Source organism: Myodes glareolus, chromosome 13, assembly GCF_982192425.1.
Source record: "Myodes glareolus chromosome 13, mMyoGla1.1, whole genome shotgun sequence".
Taxonomy (NCBI): domain Eukaryota; kingdom Metazoa; phylum Chordata; class Mammalia; order Rodentia; family Cricetidae; genus Myodes; species Myodes glareolus.
In genome coordinates this window covers 6,528,660-6,544,156 of record NC_142038.1, presented here as the reverse complement: position 1 = coordinate 6,544,156, position 15,497 = coordinate 6,528,660, and the positions used below count along the sequence as shown (strand labels likewise).

At 40.9% G+C, this 15,497-nt stretch overlaps 1 protein-coding gene across 3 annotated transcripts in view; it reads right to left on the bottom strand.

Annotated features, from left to right (window-relative positions):
* The window catches only part of Znf236 (zinc finger protein 236), a 99,020-nt gene that overhangs the window by 50,821 nt on the left and 32,702 nt on the right, over window positions 1–15,497 (bottom strand). For all 3 annotated transcript variants that reach the window (XM_087895900.1, XM_048419096.3, XM_048419094.3), the window contains exons 10-11: window positions 7,474–7,746; window positions 6,434–6,637 (exon numbers count right to left, since the gene is read on the bottom strand). In XM_087895900.1, the coding sequence (XP_087752026.1) occupies window positions 6,434–6,637; window positions 7,474–7,746 (477 nt within the window). The remainder of the gene's footprint in view (window positions 1–6,433; window positions 6,638–7,473; window positions 7,747–15,497) is intronic.

The window sequence follows — 15,497 nt, the reverse complement described above, 5'->3', positions numbered from 1 at the left end:
AGCAAAGGACACTGTCAACAAGACAAAACGATAGCCTACAGATGGGAAAAGATCTTCACTAACCCCACATCAGACAGAAGTCTGATCTCCAAAATATACAAAGAACTCAAGAAATTGGACACCAAAAGAACACATAATTCAATAAAAAAAAATGGAGTGCAGGCCTAAACAGAGAACTCTCAACAGAGGAATCTAAAATGGCTGAAGGACACTTAGGGAAATGTTCAACATCCTTAGGCATCAGAGAAATGCAAATCAAAACAACTCTGAGATTCCATCTTACACCTGTAAGAATGGGCAAAATCAAAAATACTGATGACAACTTATGCTGAAGAGGTTGTGGGGAAAAGGGAACACTTTTGCATTGCTGGTGGGAATGTAAGCTGGTACAACCCCTTAGGATGTCAGTGTGGTATTTTCTCAGAAAATTAGGAAACAACCTTCCTCAAGACCCAGTAATACCACTTTTGGGTACATATTCAAAGAGTGCTCAATCGTGCCACAAGAACATGTGCTCAACTATGTTCATAGCAGCATTGTTTGTCATAGCCAGAACCTGGAAAAAACGTAAATGCTCCTCAATCAAAGAATGGATAAGGAAAATGTGGTACATTTACACAATGGAGTACTACACAGCAGAAAAAAATGACATTTTGAATTTTGCAGGAAAATGGATGGAGCAGAAAACATCATTTTGAGTGAGGTAACCCAGACACAGACAATTATCACATGTGCTCACTCACAGGTAGTTTTTTAAACAAAAAGCAAAGAAAGCCAGCCTAGAAACCACAATCCCAGAGAATTTAAACAACAATGAGGACACTAAAAGAGACTTACATGGATCTACAGAGGAAGGAGAAAAAGAGAAGATATCCTGAGTAAATTGGGAGCATGGGGACCTTGGGGGAGGGTTGAAGGAGGGAGGGGAGAGGCAGGAAGAGGAGCAGAGAAAAATGTAGAGCTCAATAAATATCAATGAAAGAAAGAAAGAAGAGAGAGAGAGAGAGAGAGAGAGAGAGAGAGAGAGAGAGAGAAAGAAAGAAAGAAAGAAAGAAAGAAAGAAAGAAAGAAGAAAGAAAACCATCCTGAGGAGGCTGGGCTAGGGGGCAGGGAGGAGTCCTCCGCTGAACAATTAAATAAAGTGATTCTCATTTTTATCTCTGCTAAGTTTGTTCAGACAAGGTCTATCAAAACAAGGCTATTATAAGCTCTCAATCTTTAAACAAGAAATGAGGCTAAATAAAACACATATCAAGTCCTACTGCATTGACTCTGTCAGTCATTTCTATTAAATCTCTGGTCCTTCAGGAAACTACTAATCTCAAAGATGGGTAGAAACAAATTTTACTTAATGTAAGTCAAGAGCAAACTAGAGTGACTGTAAATTCCTTAAAAATCTCTTCTATAAAAACAAAGAAAATTATTACCTTGTTAGGGAGCTTAGGGGAAAACACCTGGAATTCAACTATTGCACATAGTAACATTGTTTAAATACTGAAAAATGACAGGATGTGGAAAAACATCTATCTCACACTTAACACACTACCATAAATCTTGTTATAAAATAGATAAACATGTGTTTAGTATAGCTGACAATGACTAAGACAAAAAACATAAATTTGAAAAAAATCTACCACCATAATATGATGCTATTTTTAAAACAGTATACATGACAATTGACCTGGCCAGTTGTCCTCATAAGCTCAGATCACAAAACCCAATCTGGACAAGTTCAACAGAACCACCATATACGGGCTACCCATGCATGCTTCAGCATTGCCAGGGCATAAATTTCAAAAAATATTTCATACATGACAATTAATACAGATATCACATAAATATGTTGAGATGCAAGTTTTATTTCATACACCTACACATTACACTTACACACACACACACACACACACACACACACACACACATTCACATACACAGAATCTGTAACTATAGTTAAGAACACAGGTTGAGGATCCCTAATCTGAAGTATGAAATGTTTCATAACCCTAGCATTTTGAACACTAAAATGAAAATGGAAAATTCCATGTCTGTTCTCCTGTGACAGGTCACAAATGGCAGAGATATTAAAATTACTATATAAAACTACCTTCAGGTTGTATGTATTCAGTAAACATAAAAAATAATGAATTTTGTCTTCAAACTTGAGTCCTATCCCCCCAATTTTTTTTTTTTTTACTACATCTGTGTAAAATACCTGATTTGAAACATTTGTTTCAAATCACTCTGGGGAGGAAAATCTATGTTGAGATTAGTCCTGAGGCCAATACTTAGTCTGTTTGTTATTCTACTTAAAACCTGGATCCTAACTTCAAAGCAAAGCATTTAGAGAATAAGAAGAAGCTCAAGTACAACACTATCCCCCAATGCTATAAACCATAATAACTTAGCTTAACTGAGCAAAGCCCCAGAGTGTTTTGTACCAGCATACAACTGCTCTTGACCCAGGGTCGTCGCAGTGGATACAGAAAGGACATGAGCCCAGCCTTGAAATCATAATATCCAGGTTCTAAGTCAAGTCAGTCACATGGCCAAAGCAAAGTTAACAACTGCCCTAGACCCCAGGTTTTAAGTCTATCAAAATAGGGGAAGGCAGTATTGAGAGGTCAGGGGAGTGAATTTAAGTTTTCACACAGCTCTAAGAGTTCTGAAAAATATTTGACCATATGGTTCTTTACCAGCAAACAACTTCCCTCAGTAAGAGGTGAAATTCTGGTTACAGTATATTAATGTATTCTAATACTGGTAAGGTAACAATTTGGGTATAAAACATTATACTGAATGTAACCAGACAGACCTAAATAGCCCATCTACCCCCTAAACAGGTCACATAACAGTAACAATGTCCTTCCAAAATCCTCCCTGTCCTGTTCGTATCAGAAATGATCCCCACAGCCAAAATTTTTCTAGAGCCTCCAAAGAGCCAACTCTGCCTAACATACTCATATCCATTGAGGAAGAATAAAAAAAGGGTCACAATGGCCTACAGTGTGCAGCTAACACTATAACTAAGAACTGTTTCCCTCATGTATCTCAGTATGCTGTATGCTGTGAATACCATTGGTTAATAAAGAAACTGCTTTGAGCCTATAGCAGAGCAGTGCAGAACAGAGCTAGGTGGGGAAAACTAAAATGAATGCTGTGAGAAAGAAGGCAGAATCAATGAGAAGCCATGCAGCCCCGCAGGAGCTAGAAGCCGAAAATTTACCAGTAAGCCACAGCCACGTGGCAATACACAGATTAATAGAAATGAGTTAAATTAAGATGTAAGAGTTAGCAATAAGAAGCTAGTGCTAATGGGCCAAGCAGTGATTTAATTAATACAGTTTCTGTGTGCCAGGAACAAACAAGGGGCCGCCATACAACACCTCAGTCTAGACTAAAGGAAAATCCCATCTATTACATCTGTGAAGATAAAGAACAAAATGTTCCACTTTAACCTCAGAAAAGTTCTGAGGAATAAGAGATTCACAAACTTGAAGTCAGGAAACCCAAAGTACAGCCTCATCTACAGAGCAAGTTCAAGTATAGCCAGGGCTATAGATAGATAGATAGATAGACAGACAGACAGACAAACAGATAGATAGATAGAGCCCTGTCTCAAAAAACAAAGAAATCCAAAGTTGTTTAATCTGATTTGTAATCTGGAAAGAAAATATTAGAGTCTATTGTTTTGTAAACTATGGAATAAACCCAACTCTTCCGTGCTAGTACAGAGCATGTAAACTGTTTTCTATCTCAGAAACAATCTAATGGGACAATTACACTTCCCACAAAGCTTACCAGACTCACACAGAGTGGAGAGTGCTGGAGAAGATGTGCTTCTATTGTCTGTCATTTGTGGTATCTGCAGTCTCCATCTCTGAACAATTCTGGTGAGGATACTCGCCAGGAAAACAGTCATTTCACTTAACTTTTCAAATGCTTCAAATGCTTTTTCAACTAGTTGTAGAATATCTGCAAACACTTTTTAATCTCATTTGTATTTATATTCATTGCTTTTTTTTCATTCCCTATAGGTCTTCTCATTTTCCCTTTAGTTCGTTGGGGGACAAGTCATACTATCTACTTTACTATTAATTTTTTAAAGTTTTATAAAATCACTACTTTATACCAAATTATTTTACACACTAATAACTTCCTGCTACTTTTTCCATTTTGTCATCTGATCTTTAAAGAAAAATATTATGTATTTCATCCTTATTTTTAACAAGAAGGACTCAAAAGCCGTACTTTCCTGAGGACAACTTTAGTCCACACACTATGTTTATGTTTATTCCCATTTGTAATAGATGACTTGTTTTTTTTTTTTTATTTTTCGAGACAGGGTTTCTCTGTTGTTTTTGGTGCCTGTCCTGGAACTAGCTCTTGTAGACCAGGCTGGCCTCGAACTCACAAAGATTCGCCTGCCTCTGCCTCCCGAGTGCTGGGATTAAAGGCGTGCGCCACCACCGCCCGGCTTAGATGACTTGTTTTAAGTCTTTCTTTTCATAAATAAATTTTAGACAGCTTTTAAATTATGTTTTCATTTAACTATAATCAAAGATTATAGCACATACTAATTTCTCATAATTTATTCAAGTTTTTCTATACCTTAGAATGTGAACTATTTTATGCATATTTTTAAGAGTACATATTTGAATATAAAAGATGACATCACTATAAGAATCTTCTTATGGGGCTGAGATGCAGTTCAAGGTAGAGTGCTGACTGAGCAGATGCACGGCTCTGGGTTCAGCCCCTTAGGTCACGTGATCTGTGAGTGACGGTGAAAGCTCACAGCCCCAGCTCTAGGGTGGCAAGTTTAAGGTTATCCACAGCCTGAAACAGAGGGCACCGTGTCTCCAGGGGGGGAGGGAACAAAGAAAGAAAGGCGCTGTGTTTAAACTGATTTTTCTCCTGGTATTTCGAATTTGAATGTTTCTCTTCACAACCGTTCTGTTACATATTCTTATGTCATAATCAGGCTTAGAGAGGTGGCTCAGCAGTTACAAGGACATAACAGAGTTGTAAAACACTCAAGCTGAGTTCCTAGCTCCTACACCAGGTGGCTTACAACCACCTGTAACTCTAGCTCTAGGTCCTCTGGGGTCCCTGCACTCACATGTATACATCCCATAAGATACACATAAGCACATATAATTTTAAGAATTATAAATATTTCAAGAGAGATAATGGCTATATTGATCATCCCCTTGTTAGGTTATAACTTACATCAACCTAAGATTTAATTTCATACACCCCTTAACTCTTGTCATACTAAGTCACAGTATATTTGCTATTATGTTTGCTCAGGTTAGATTACTTTGAATAGGAAAATTATTTAATATGGAGATTGCATAAAATGTAAATCTACCTGTAAAACTTAATGAGTGCTATAGTCCAAATGCTTGCACCCTCATGGAAATCTTAGACTGAAATGTAACTACAGTGTGGCAGCAATGAGCAGGGGGAGTTCATGAGATGACCAACTAGTCATTGCAGTGGAGCCCTCGTGAATAAGAGGCCCTGCAACAGTTAATACAGAGACTCAAAACTGGTCAAAGTGATGCAAATAACTGACTTTCTGGTCCTCAGCCAAAGTGTAACATCTATACCACCCCACCCAGGTCCAGAGACCTTCGTGGACAGCCTGGAAGATGGGAAGAGCCGCTGTGAAACACAACTCTGGGTAGGGCATGGGCGCTGCAATTATGAGCACAGGGATGAACAACAGGTGACTTCCTGCATGATGTCTGCAGAGAATAAGGACACAGAGCTGGGAGGGAAAGGGGCTCAGTAGGAACTGGAGGTAAATGAAAGATGGTAATGAGCTGTGATTGTTGAGAGCGATGCATTGCATACATGAAGAAGCTGATAAAAAGGGAAAGGAGAGAAAGAGGCCCTGGAGAGCTGCCTGGTGCCTTCTGTGAGGAAGAAGGTCCTTCCCAGACAGGGAGTGTGTGGCTGGCTAATAAGTCATATCATGTCTTAATCATACTATCAGTGACAGAAAACAAACTCAGAAACAGGTCAAGCTTCTTTTTCTTTCCAACGTAAAGACTTGGCAGCCAGAGAAGGAATCTACATACTACATGGAAATCCAAAGATACAAGTAACAATTTGCACTGGGTGTTCTACATTAAAATTCCTCTTCACCTTCATGGGTCCTTAAAGGCGGAAGTACCTCTTTAATTGGAACTCACAGAAGACTACTTTTCCTTTCATATTATTTATCTAAAACAAAAACCACATTTTGAGCAGTATTTTAAGATTTTAATCGTGACTGTGGAACATATTAGCCCAACAAAGCAATTTCTAGTGAAGATGTCATCAATACTATGCCTGTTCTCCTGCACATACTGTAGTTTATACACATCCCGCACAGGCCCCAAAGGAAGAGCATCTGATCAGCCAAGCACTCCATGACCCATCTTACCCAAGTCCGTTATGAGAATTGGTTCTTGCAAAGGAATATCGGGGACAGGAACATTGGTCTTGCCCACCCGAACCTTTGCAGGCTTGCGCTGGTGCCTCATCTTCCGCAGTTCCGTGTGTTTAAAGTGAGAAGCTATATGAGTCTTCCTATGGCCTGAGGTTCGAAATTTTTTATCACAGTGAGGACAAGCAAAAGGTCTAACTCCTAATAAAACAAAAGAACATGCTTTTAATCAGTATTATTATAGCTATTAGGCCATACAATAGCTTTTCAAGTAAGAAAAAACATATGCTATCTTAAGGACAGATCCTTAAGCTGTAAAACATTCACATTCAAATAACAAGTCATCCTGAAGAAGTCCAAACTGTACCAGAGAGCCCAGTCTCTCCAACACTCCTCATGGAAGGCACCTGAGAGGACACACACCGTGTTAAGACAACAACTGCTCTCTTGTTAGAAAGCAGAGAAAGGTAACTGTCTTTAGGTAGTAATGATAAGGCAAGACATCCCCTCTATAAAAGCAATTTCCTCTCATAATTGTACTAGTAAATGGAAATGAAGAATTCTTGGAAGAGCATATAACAAAAAAAGCCAATCTTAGTTTCCCCAGGCTCCTCCATCCTCCCAGCACAGCCCTGGGAATGAGTGCCAGGGAATATGAAACTTGGAGTAGGAGACAATAAAAATGTTCAATTAAAACTGTATACTTCATGAATCTTTATCTCAATAACATGGCTGCTTACAAACATATGGAGTCCCAGTTAAGGCCTACAGGTCTCCTGAGATTGTGGAATACATGACTTTTCCTTAGAAAGGTTTGATGTGTCTAAAGCTAAAGTCTGGTCTCCCATACGAATCTTTCACCCATTGCAAATGTGCTCATTTGTAAATACTACTTTTCTAATCACTCTCCCACCATATCCTTGTTTCCATCAGGATAAAGCTCATAAATCAACAAAAGGAATGGGAAGACAGGAGGAAGAAAGACCTTGGAGAGTTCCACCACTGCACTTCCTGCGCCCCAACCAGCATGTGCACACCTGTGTGGAGGCGGATGTGCACCTTGAGGCTCCCTGAGGTGGAAAAGCTCTTCATGCAGTACTGGCACTTGAAGGCCTTGATGCCAGTGTGAGTTTTGATGTGAGCAGTCAGCGTGCTCTTCACGGCAAAGGCCCGGAAACACTGTGGACACTTGAAGGGCTTCTCGTGGGTGTGGATGCGGATGTGGCGCACAAGGTCACTGGGCTTCCGGAACTCCTTTGTGCAGTAGGGACACACATGCCACCGTACCCCGTTCTCCTCACGAATGGAGCCTGTAGTGACAAGGCAAAGGGAAAAGTCCAGACGAGGTCCTACAGTGTCCCATCCGTCCAGGAGAGGCCTGCTGAGACAGCTCACTGCGTCAGTGGAAAGCTATAAGCATTCTGTCAAAGACCCACAATCCATCACAGAAAAATGAAAGTCTAGCATTATGGACATTATCAAGGGTAATAATCTTGAAGAAAGCCCTAAAATTCCATGAGGAAGCAATTCGCAATGCCCCACTTAAGGCGGCTAACTGAACACACAGTAGCATGTAAATCAGGGCTCACAGCACGGAGTTCCATCTGGATAAGAAGGAAAGCAGGTGTGTTCCAATGACTCCATGATAATGCAGAGCAAGAGGCCAAAGAATGCTCATCCCTAAATGGAACTGCACCCCTGCAGACTCAAGGATCACTGAGGAAGAGGGTAGGAAGGAGTGTAAGAGGTGGTGGGCTATGGTAAGGAACCGTGTGCTCTGACACAGCAGAGACGCTGTGCACAGATGCCAGCAGCTACAACAGCCTGCACAAAACATGGACAAGCCCAAAGCAGACGAAACCCTGGTGTGGGAACGGAAGCTAGGCAGGAAATCCTACCCACTGGCCACGGAGCTATTGGCAACTGTCAGCTGCTGGGAGAGGGGAAGACAGTTTTCTTTAAATAATATTTAAAGAAAAAAAAAGACACAAAGTCATCTTGGGTAGAGAATCAGAGGGGCAGTTTGGGGTAGAGTTAGGGAAGGGGAGGAGTATAATTAAAAGTACATTGTATGAAAACCTCAACTAATAAACATTCATTTAAAAATAACTCCATGATCAACTTAAAGGACAAGAACAGAAGGAAAGATGATTTGGGACGGCCCTCTGTAGGCTGTGAATATGTTTTATTACCACTGGTTAATAAAGAAGCTATTTTGGCCTATGGCAAGGCAGAATATAGCTAGGCGGAAAATCCAGAAAGACAGGGAGAAAGAAGGTGGAGTCTGGGAGACACCAGCAGCTACCAGAGAAGCAAGATGTGAGGTAACAAGCCACAAGCCTCATTGTAAAATATAGAATAATAGAAATGGGTTAATTTAAGTTGTAAGAGTTAGCTATTAATAAGTCTGAGCTAATAGGTCAAATAGTTTCTAACTACTATTAAGCCTCAAAGTGGTTATTCAGGAACTGAGACAGGAGAGAAACCTCCAATTACAGAAAGATGCTCGATATTTATTTAGCATCTTAAACCACAAACATAAACTCATACAAATGCAAATAAATTGGAAATGGCAAGCTCTAGTGCAAAAATAGGGAACTAATAGTTAAGCAAAAACACACACAGCATGTGTAAATCTGGGGAATTTATACACCAAAGCAAAAGGTTCTCTCCTCTCAACAATGGATACTATTATGTACCTCTGAACCTAATTCAAAACCCTGGTTAGGAGGAAAAAATGACAATGTATGGAAATAAATAATTTATTAAGATCAAGAACTTGAACTAAAACACATAATCATTTTTACTTCTAGTATTTTCTTTTTGAAAATATTTTATTCTATTTTGTGTGTGTGTGTGTGTGTGTGTGTGTGTGTGTGTGTATGTGTGTGCGTATGTTTGTAGAGGCAGGAAGATGAACATGAAAGTTCAGTATCCAGAGGCCTTAAGAGTTTGTCAGGTCTCATGCAGTTGCAATACAGGTATAATGTGGGTGTTGGGAACTGAACTTGGGTCCTCTGAAAGAGCAATACACATTTTAACCCACTGAGCCATCTCTCTAGCCCTCTTTTTTAATATTTTCAATCAGATTTAGCTGTGAAATCAAACAGGCATCCAAAGTAGTAACAAGATAATTCACATAAAGAACACACTTTAGTCAGGTAAATGAAATTTCAACTCAAATTAGTTTCAACCTGTCTGTACAGGAAAAAAGAAAATCTCTCATCTCCTCTTTATGGTCATAAAACACAAAGAATTTTCCATTTATGCCAAAGGAATAAAGATATTTTCTCTAATAATATTCTCGGCAAGAATAATTTTGATAGAGAAGGAAATGGGGGAGCGAGTAAGGAACTACAAGAGCTATTATTAGACCTGGAAAGTCTCCCTAGACATCAGACTGAGTTTCTAGACATGAAAAATATGTACTTAAATATATAAGAGGACATAATATAAAACGGGAAAGCTATAATTATTTCTAGGAATAGACTCTAACAGGGACTGCAAACTGACAGTACAGAGGCTATCTCAAATATAATATGTATATGTTTGGAAAAAAGAAAAACTGAATCCAGGTTTCCAATTCTGCATTAGTGAGGTAAGTAAGCTTTGCTAGCTGAGTGCACTTTCCTTCTCAATATATTCACACATTTAGGGGAGTAATCACATTCTTCAAGATGAAAGTTAATTTTTGAAAACTCAACATTTAGTGTTAGCTTTTACAAACAAGTCTAAAGCCAAGTTGAATATACCTTATCAATACAGAATGAAATGGCCAAGCAGGAGACTAGAACAGTCTACAAAACACTCAGCTAGACCTGGAGGGTAGATAAAGGTAGTAGCTCTGTAACTCCGCAAGTAAAAAGAACCAACTTACACGTGTTGGGACAGATGGGTGGTTTGCAGGGGTATGAGAGCACTAGGCAAAGGAGGCAGCTCTGAGCCAGGGGGAAGGTTCACTGGGAAAAAGTACCTGTGGCTAAGCCAAACAACCTCAAATTCAACCCCTGGACTCACACAGTGGAAAAGAGCCAACTCCTCTAATTCTCTGACCCCCACAAGCACACAGGCACCACTAATATACACAAATAAATAAAAATCTAAAATTTTTAAAGAAAAAGCCACGTTTCTGTCACGTTGCTGAAATACAAATGTCACAAAGCCCAAAATGCAAAAGATGTTTGAAAAACATAGCTTCATATGCACAAAACATTTCTCCCACGCAGATAAAAAAGGCTGAAGAATGTGTGCCACAAAAAGATACAAAAATACTATAGTTTTTAAAGTACAAGAATTAAGAATAAAAGAATACAAAAGTACAAGAATAAAGCAAAAATTAATTCAACAAAAAAATGCAGGTGCTTCTTAACCCAGAGAGTAGTGCTCTCACCCTTGCTCATTAAGAGAAAATAGAAATTCAAAATACAGTAAGGTACCATTTTGGCCTGTCAGTCCCAAAATTCAGTAACAATCTCTTTACAACACAGTTAAGAAATGGGCATTCCAAATAAATCCATTCAGCCTAGTAAAAACAAATTGTAAATACATCAAAATTTCAAAGTTATGCACAAAATAGCCAACTGTGATGGTACACGCCTGTAATCTCGACACTAGGGAGGTGGAGATGAGGAGGATCAGATGTTTGGGGTCAGGTTCAGCTACATAGTTCAAAGCTACAAGGTTTACAGGAGACCCTGATGTGGGAGTCCCCTCTGTGTGCTGTAAGTAACATTAATGAATAAAGAAACTGCCTTGGCTGTTGATAGGGTGGAATTTAGGCAGGCAGGGAAGATGGAACTGAATGCTGGGAGGAAGAAGGTGGAGTCAGAGAGACACCATGGATCCCCACCAGAGATAGACATGCCAGAACTTTGCCACGACCTTGTGGTGATAACAGATTAATAGAAGTGGATTAAATTAAGATGTAAGAGTTAGCCAATAAGAAGCTAGAGCTAATGGGCCAAGCAGTGATTTAATTAATACAGTTTCTATGTGGTTATTGCGGGGCTAAGCTAGCCCCAGGCGGCCGGGACAAACAGGCGGCTCCTTCCCCTGCAACAAGACTCGGTCTTAGAAGCAGAAGCAACAACAGAATGTACGTGTTCTTCTCTTGTGCCAGGCACCTTACTGACCAGCATGAACTCTGAATATGCTGTGCAAATTGGGCGACATTATTAGTCAAATGTAATTTCCTGATTTCAGTAACTGTTACATATAGTTACACAGGATGACATCTTTTACTTTTAGCAATGTGCATCAAAGTAGTTACAGTGAGAGGGTGTAGCCCTGGAGAACCTGGATGAACGGTATAGGAGAATCCTTGGTGCTCTAAACCTTTGTTAAGACTGGAATTATTTCAAACTGAACCCTTTTAAGAATGTTCACACACACACACACACAAAAATGAATAAAATGAACAAAGACAGTTCATGGAATTTTCCTGTGAAAGCTCTGCGACCTCCAGAACTGTGAGCTGAGGATAAGACGGCATGAGTGGGATGAGAACTACAACCCCCGCTGCGATGCTGTGTGAGTGCAGGACGAACAACCACGTCCATCTGCTGGACAGTGGTCAGTCATATAAACAGAGAAACAGCCATAACACTGAATTCTATTCAGGCATTTTAAAAAAATAAAAAACCAAGAAATTTTTATCTGGTGGTAAAAGTAACCTGAAAAGCAAAAGACATAATTGCACCTTTGTTCATGAAAAGAAGAGAACGGCTTTTCCACCTTTATACGTCATTTGCCTCTTCTGAGGTGTGATATGACCAATCCTCCTTTATAGACAATAACTAAACACACGTACTCACTACTGCTGTTACCTCTGTGTTTGACACCATGCCACATGTGTAACACAGACTTCCTCACTCAGTTCTCTTCTGTCTGTTCCATCATTCACCCCATTTGTAGATAAGAAAGTTGACACGTTACGTGTTAACTAATGGACCAGGATCCATGGGACCCGAGGTTCAGATGAAGACCCCTGTCGTCCCAGAGCCTGAGTACAGCTACCTCAAAGAAGTTTGTTCTCTTGTTTTCCCAACTTCCCATGTCAAATACTACACCAAGCTCCAAAGGAATCAAAAAAGCCCCTTAAAGTGACAACTCTCTCCAGAAGGGCGATTCTATAAAATGTACGGCTGTGCAGTAAAGCATGCGAAGGCTAAGATGGGCACTGGTGTGTGACTAACTCTTCTAGCTGTACCCTGAAGCCGGGCACTGGATGCCAGGACCTTCTGTTTTCCTCACTCATCAACACATGAGAACATGGTCCAGACAACACTGACTCCAATATTAGCAGCAACCATAGCAGAAAGCAAAAAGGGAGACAAAATGACAACGTGGGCCCTCCCTATTGGTCAGCCCCTGGTAGTGCAAGAGGGGTGAGACCATAGAGTGACACGGAAGGAGCCTGAGCTTTTCTGTGGTGTCAGAAGCACACATTTTATAATGCGGAAACTTCCATCACAAATTAAAACAGTATAGAGTGGTGGTATGTGCCTTTAATCCCAGCACTTGGGAGGCAGAGGCTGAGGGATCTCTGTGAGTTCAAGGCCAGCCCGGTCTACTAAGCAAGTTCCAGGACAGGGCCATACTTGTCTCAAAAAAACAAAAGAAAGAAAAGAAAAAAAAAAGGAAAGAAGGAAGGAAGGTAGAAAGGAAGGAAGGAAGGAAGGAAGGAAGGAAGGAGAGGGAAGGAGGGAGGGAGGGAGATAGAGAGAGGGGGAGAGAGAGGGAGGGAGGGAGGGAGGGAGAGAGAGAGAGAGAGAGAGAGAGAGAGAGAGAGAGAAGAGAAGACAATGGTAGTGTGTTAGTTAACCTTCTCAGCACTACGACAAAATGCCTGACACAAACCATTCATTTACCCAGTAGTTCAGCAGTGTCAGCTGAACTACTGACATGAACCATGACTGAACCATGGTGGGGAAGGCAAAGCAGAACAGACAGCTCACATCGAGGATGCCTGTGCAGATGAGGGCTTTCTCCCTTTCCTGCTTTTATCTCACCTGGCCTATGGGATGAAGCCACCCGCATGCAATGGGCCTCACCTCTAGGTAATCCTTACTAGAAACACTCTCAAAGACATACCCAGAGACAACTCCAGATCCAACTAAACTAACAATCAAGATTAACTACCACAGAGAAAATGCTGGACCTATACAGAGCATCAAGGGATTTTTCCAGACAGCTGGCAAGCATGTGCTCAAGTGCAGACCAGATAACACATTAAAAACAACAGCAGTGCTAGGTCAAAGGCCAACAGAGGTCCTATGGAAGAGACATGTGATGGTTTGCCTGAAAATGTAAAACTAGTATAGCCCTTGAGTGAAGTCCTCCAGTGTGTTGGGTGTGCCAGCACTCACCAGAAAGATGTCGCCTTCCTGGCCAGATGTTTCAGGCTCACAAGTCAGGACACTCACCAATAGTCAGCTGGATTCACTGATGTGCCTGAATATCAAGAGTGCTTAAGATGCACTTGGAGCTGCTGAAACAAAAGGGGTCCTGACGCTGCAGTGACTAACAGATGGTGATCCTGCTCTTAACACGAGGCAGTTCTTCACTGGGAACTTGGTATTTCAAAGCAGCTTTATTGGCAAAAAGCCACTGCGACATAAGCACATTGGCTACCATGAAAAACTAATAAGAACAATTCACCTTTCAAATGATGCTGAAGATGAAGCCATGTTTGTGGAATAGCTGATATCATTGTTAAAACTGGCCTACTTATGCTTTAGATACTGCTGCCTGCTGCTACTTGCTGAGATCTCAGTCTTACAGGTCCTAGTAACAGACTTCATGATTAGTAGCTGCTGAATTGTAACAGTGAGCCTGCTATATGTGTGTGCAGTACCTTATGGGGCAGAGTTTCCAGAGGATGATCCAATGGATGGTACTTCAAAGGCTACAACCCAGGTTTTGGTAGTATCATAGTCAGCTTCTTAACAGCAAATATGCAGACACTCTTGTTAGAAGAGCTGGAGAGATAGCTCAGTGGTTAAGAGAGCTTCCTTCTCTTGCAAAGGACCTGAATTCAATTCCCAGCATCCACACCAGGCAGCTCAAAACCACTTGTAATTCTAGCTCCAGGGGAGTTACCCTCTTCTGGGCTCTACAGGTACTCCCACACAGGACATATATTCATACAAATACACATATACAAAACTAAAAATCAAAATTTTTATTTAAAAATTAACTCTTGCTAGATATGGAAATCTTCAGAGTTGAACCTCAACATATCCCATGAGCATCGACAGCATTCTGAGATCAGCCTCAGCAGAGACACTGTCTGGTTTCCAGGAGTTCACCCTCACCTGAAGACAAACTACAAGAGTCTTCTCTGTGAGGCAGGTGGTTACCTGTTCATCCCAGTGAGACAGCAGTGTGCTAGTTACAGACAGTGAGACGTGTGTGAGACAAGTGGGAGGCACTAAGATTTCAATTCTGTTAGGAAGCTGATGCTGACACAAGATGAAGATGGCATCTCTGGCATCTTCTCAACCAGGCTATTAAATATGCCAGAGGACCCAGGAAAGCCCCAAGAGCAGGCAGACTACACAAGATGGCTCTTGGCAAGTCTCAGGCACAATTCACAAAGACATGTTCAGTAGGGCTCAGACAGGCTCTGAACACACTGCTTTTCCAGCGCTCAGTGCTCAGCTCCCCTCAATCCTGTCAGGTAGCTCACAAAAATGCCTGGAACTCCAGGGCCTCAGACACTCTCTTCAGGCTTCCACTGGCACCTGCTCCGACGTGCACATACTCATACACAGATACACACATACTTTAAAGCAACCTTTCAAAATATTTAAAGAAAGAAAGATATTCTTAGAAATGGAGTTAATGTGCTCCTTCAACACCTGACACCGACTGTTTTAGTCAGGGTCTCTACTGCTGCTTTGAAACACCATGACCACAGCAACTTGGGGAGGAAAGGGTTTATTTGTCTTACACTTCCACAGCACTGTTCATCATTGATGGAAGTCAGGACAGGAACTCATACAGGGCAGGAACCTGGAAGCAGAAGCTGATGCAGAGAACATGGAGGGGTGCTGTTAGC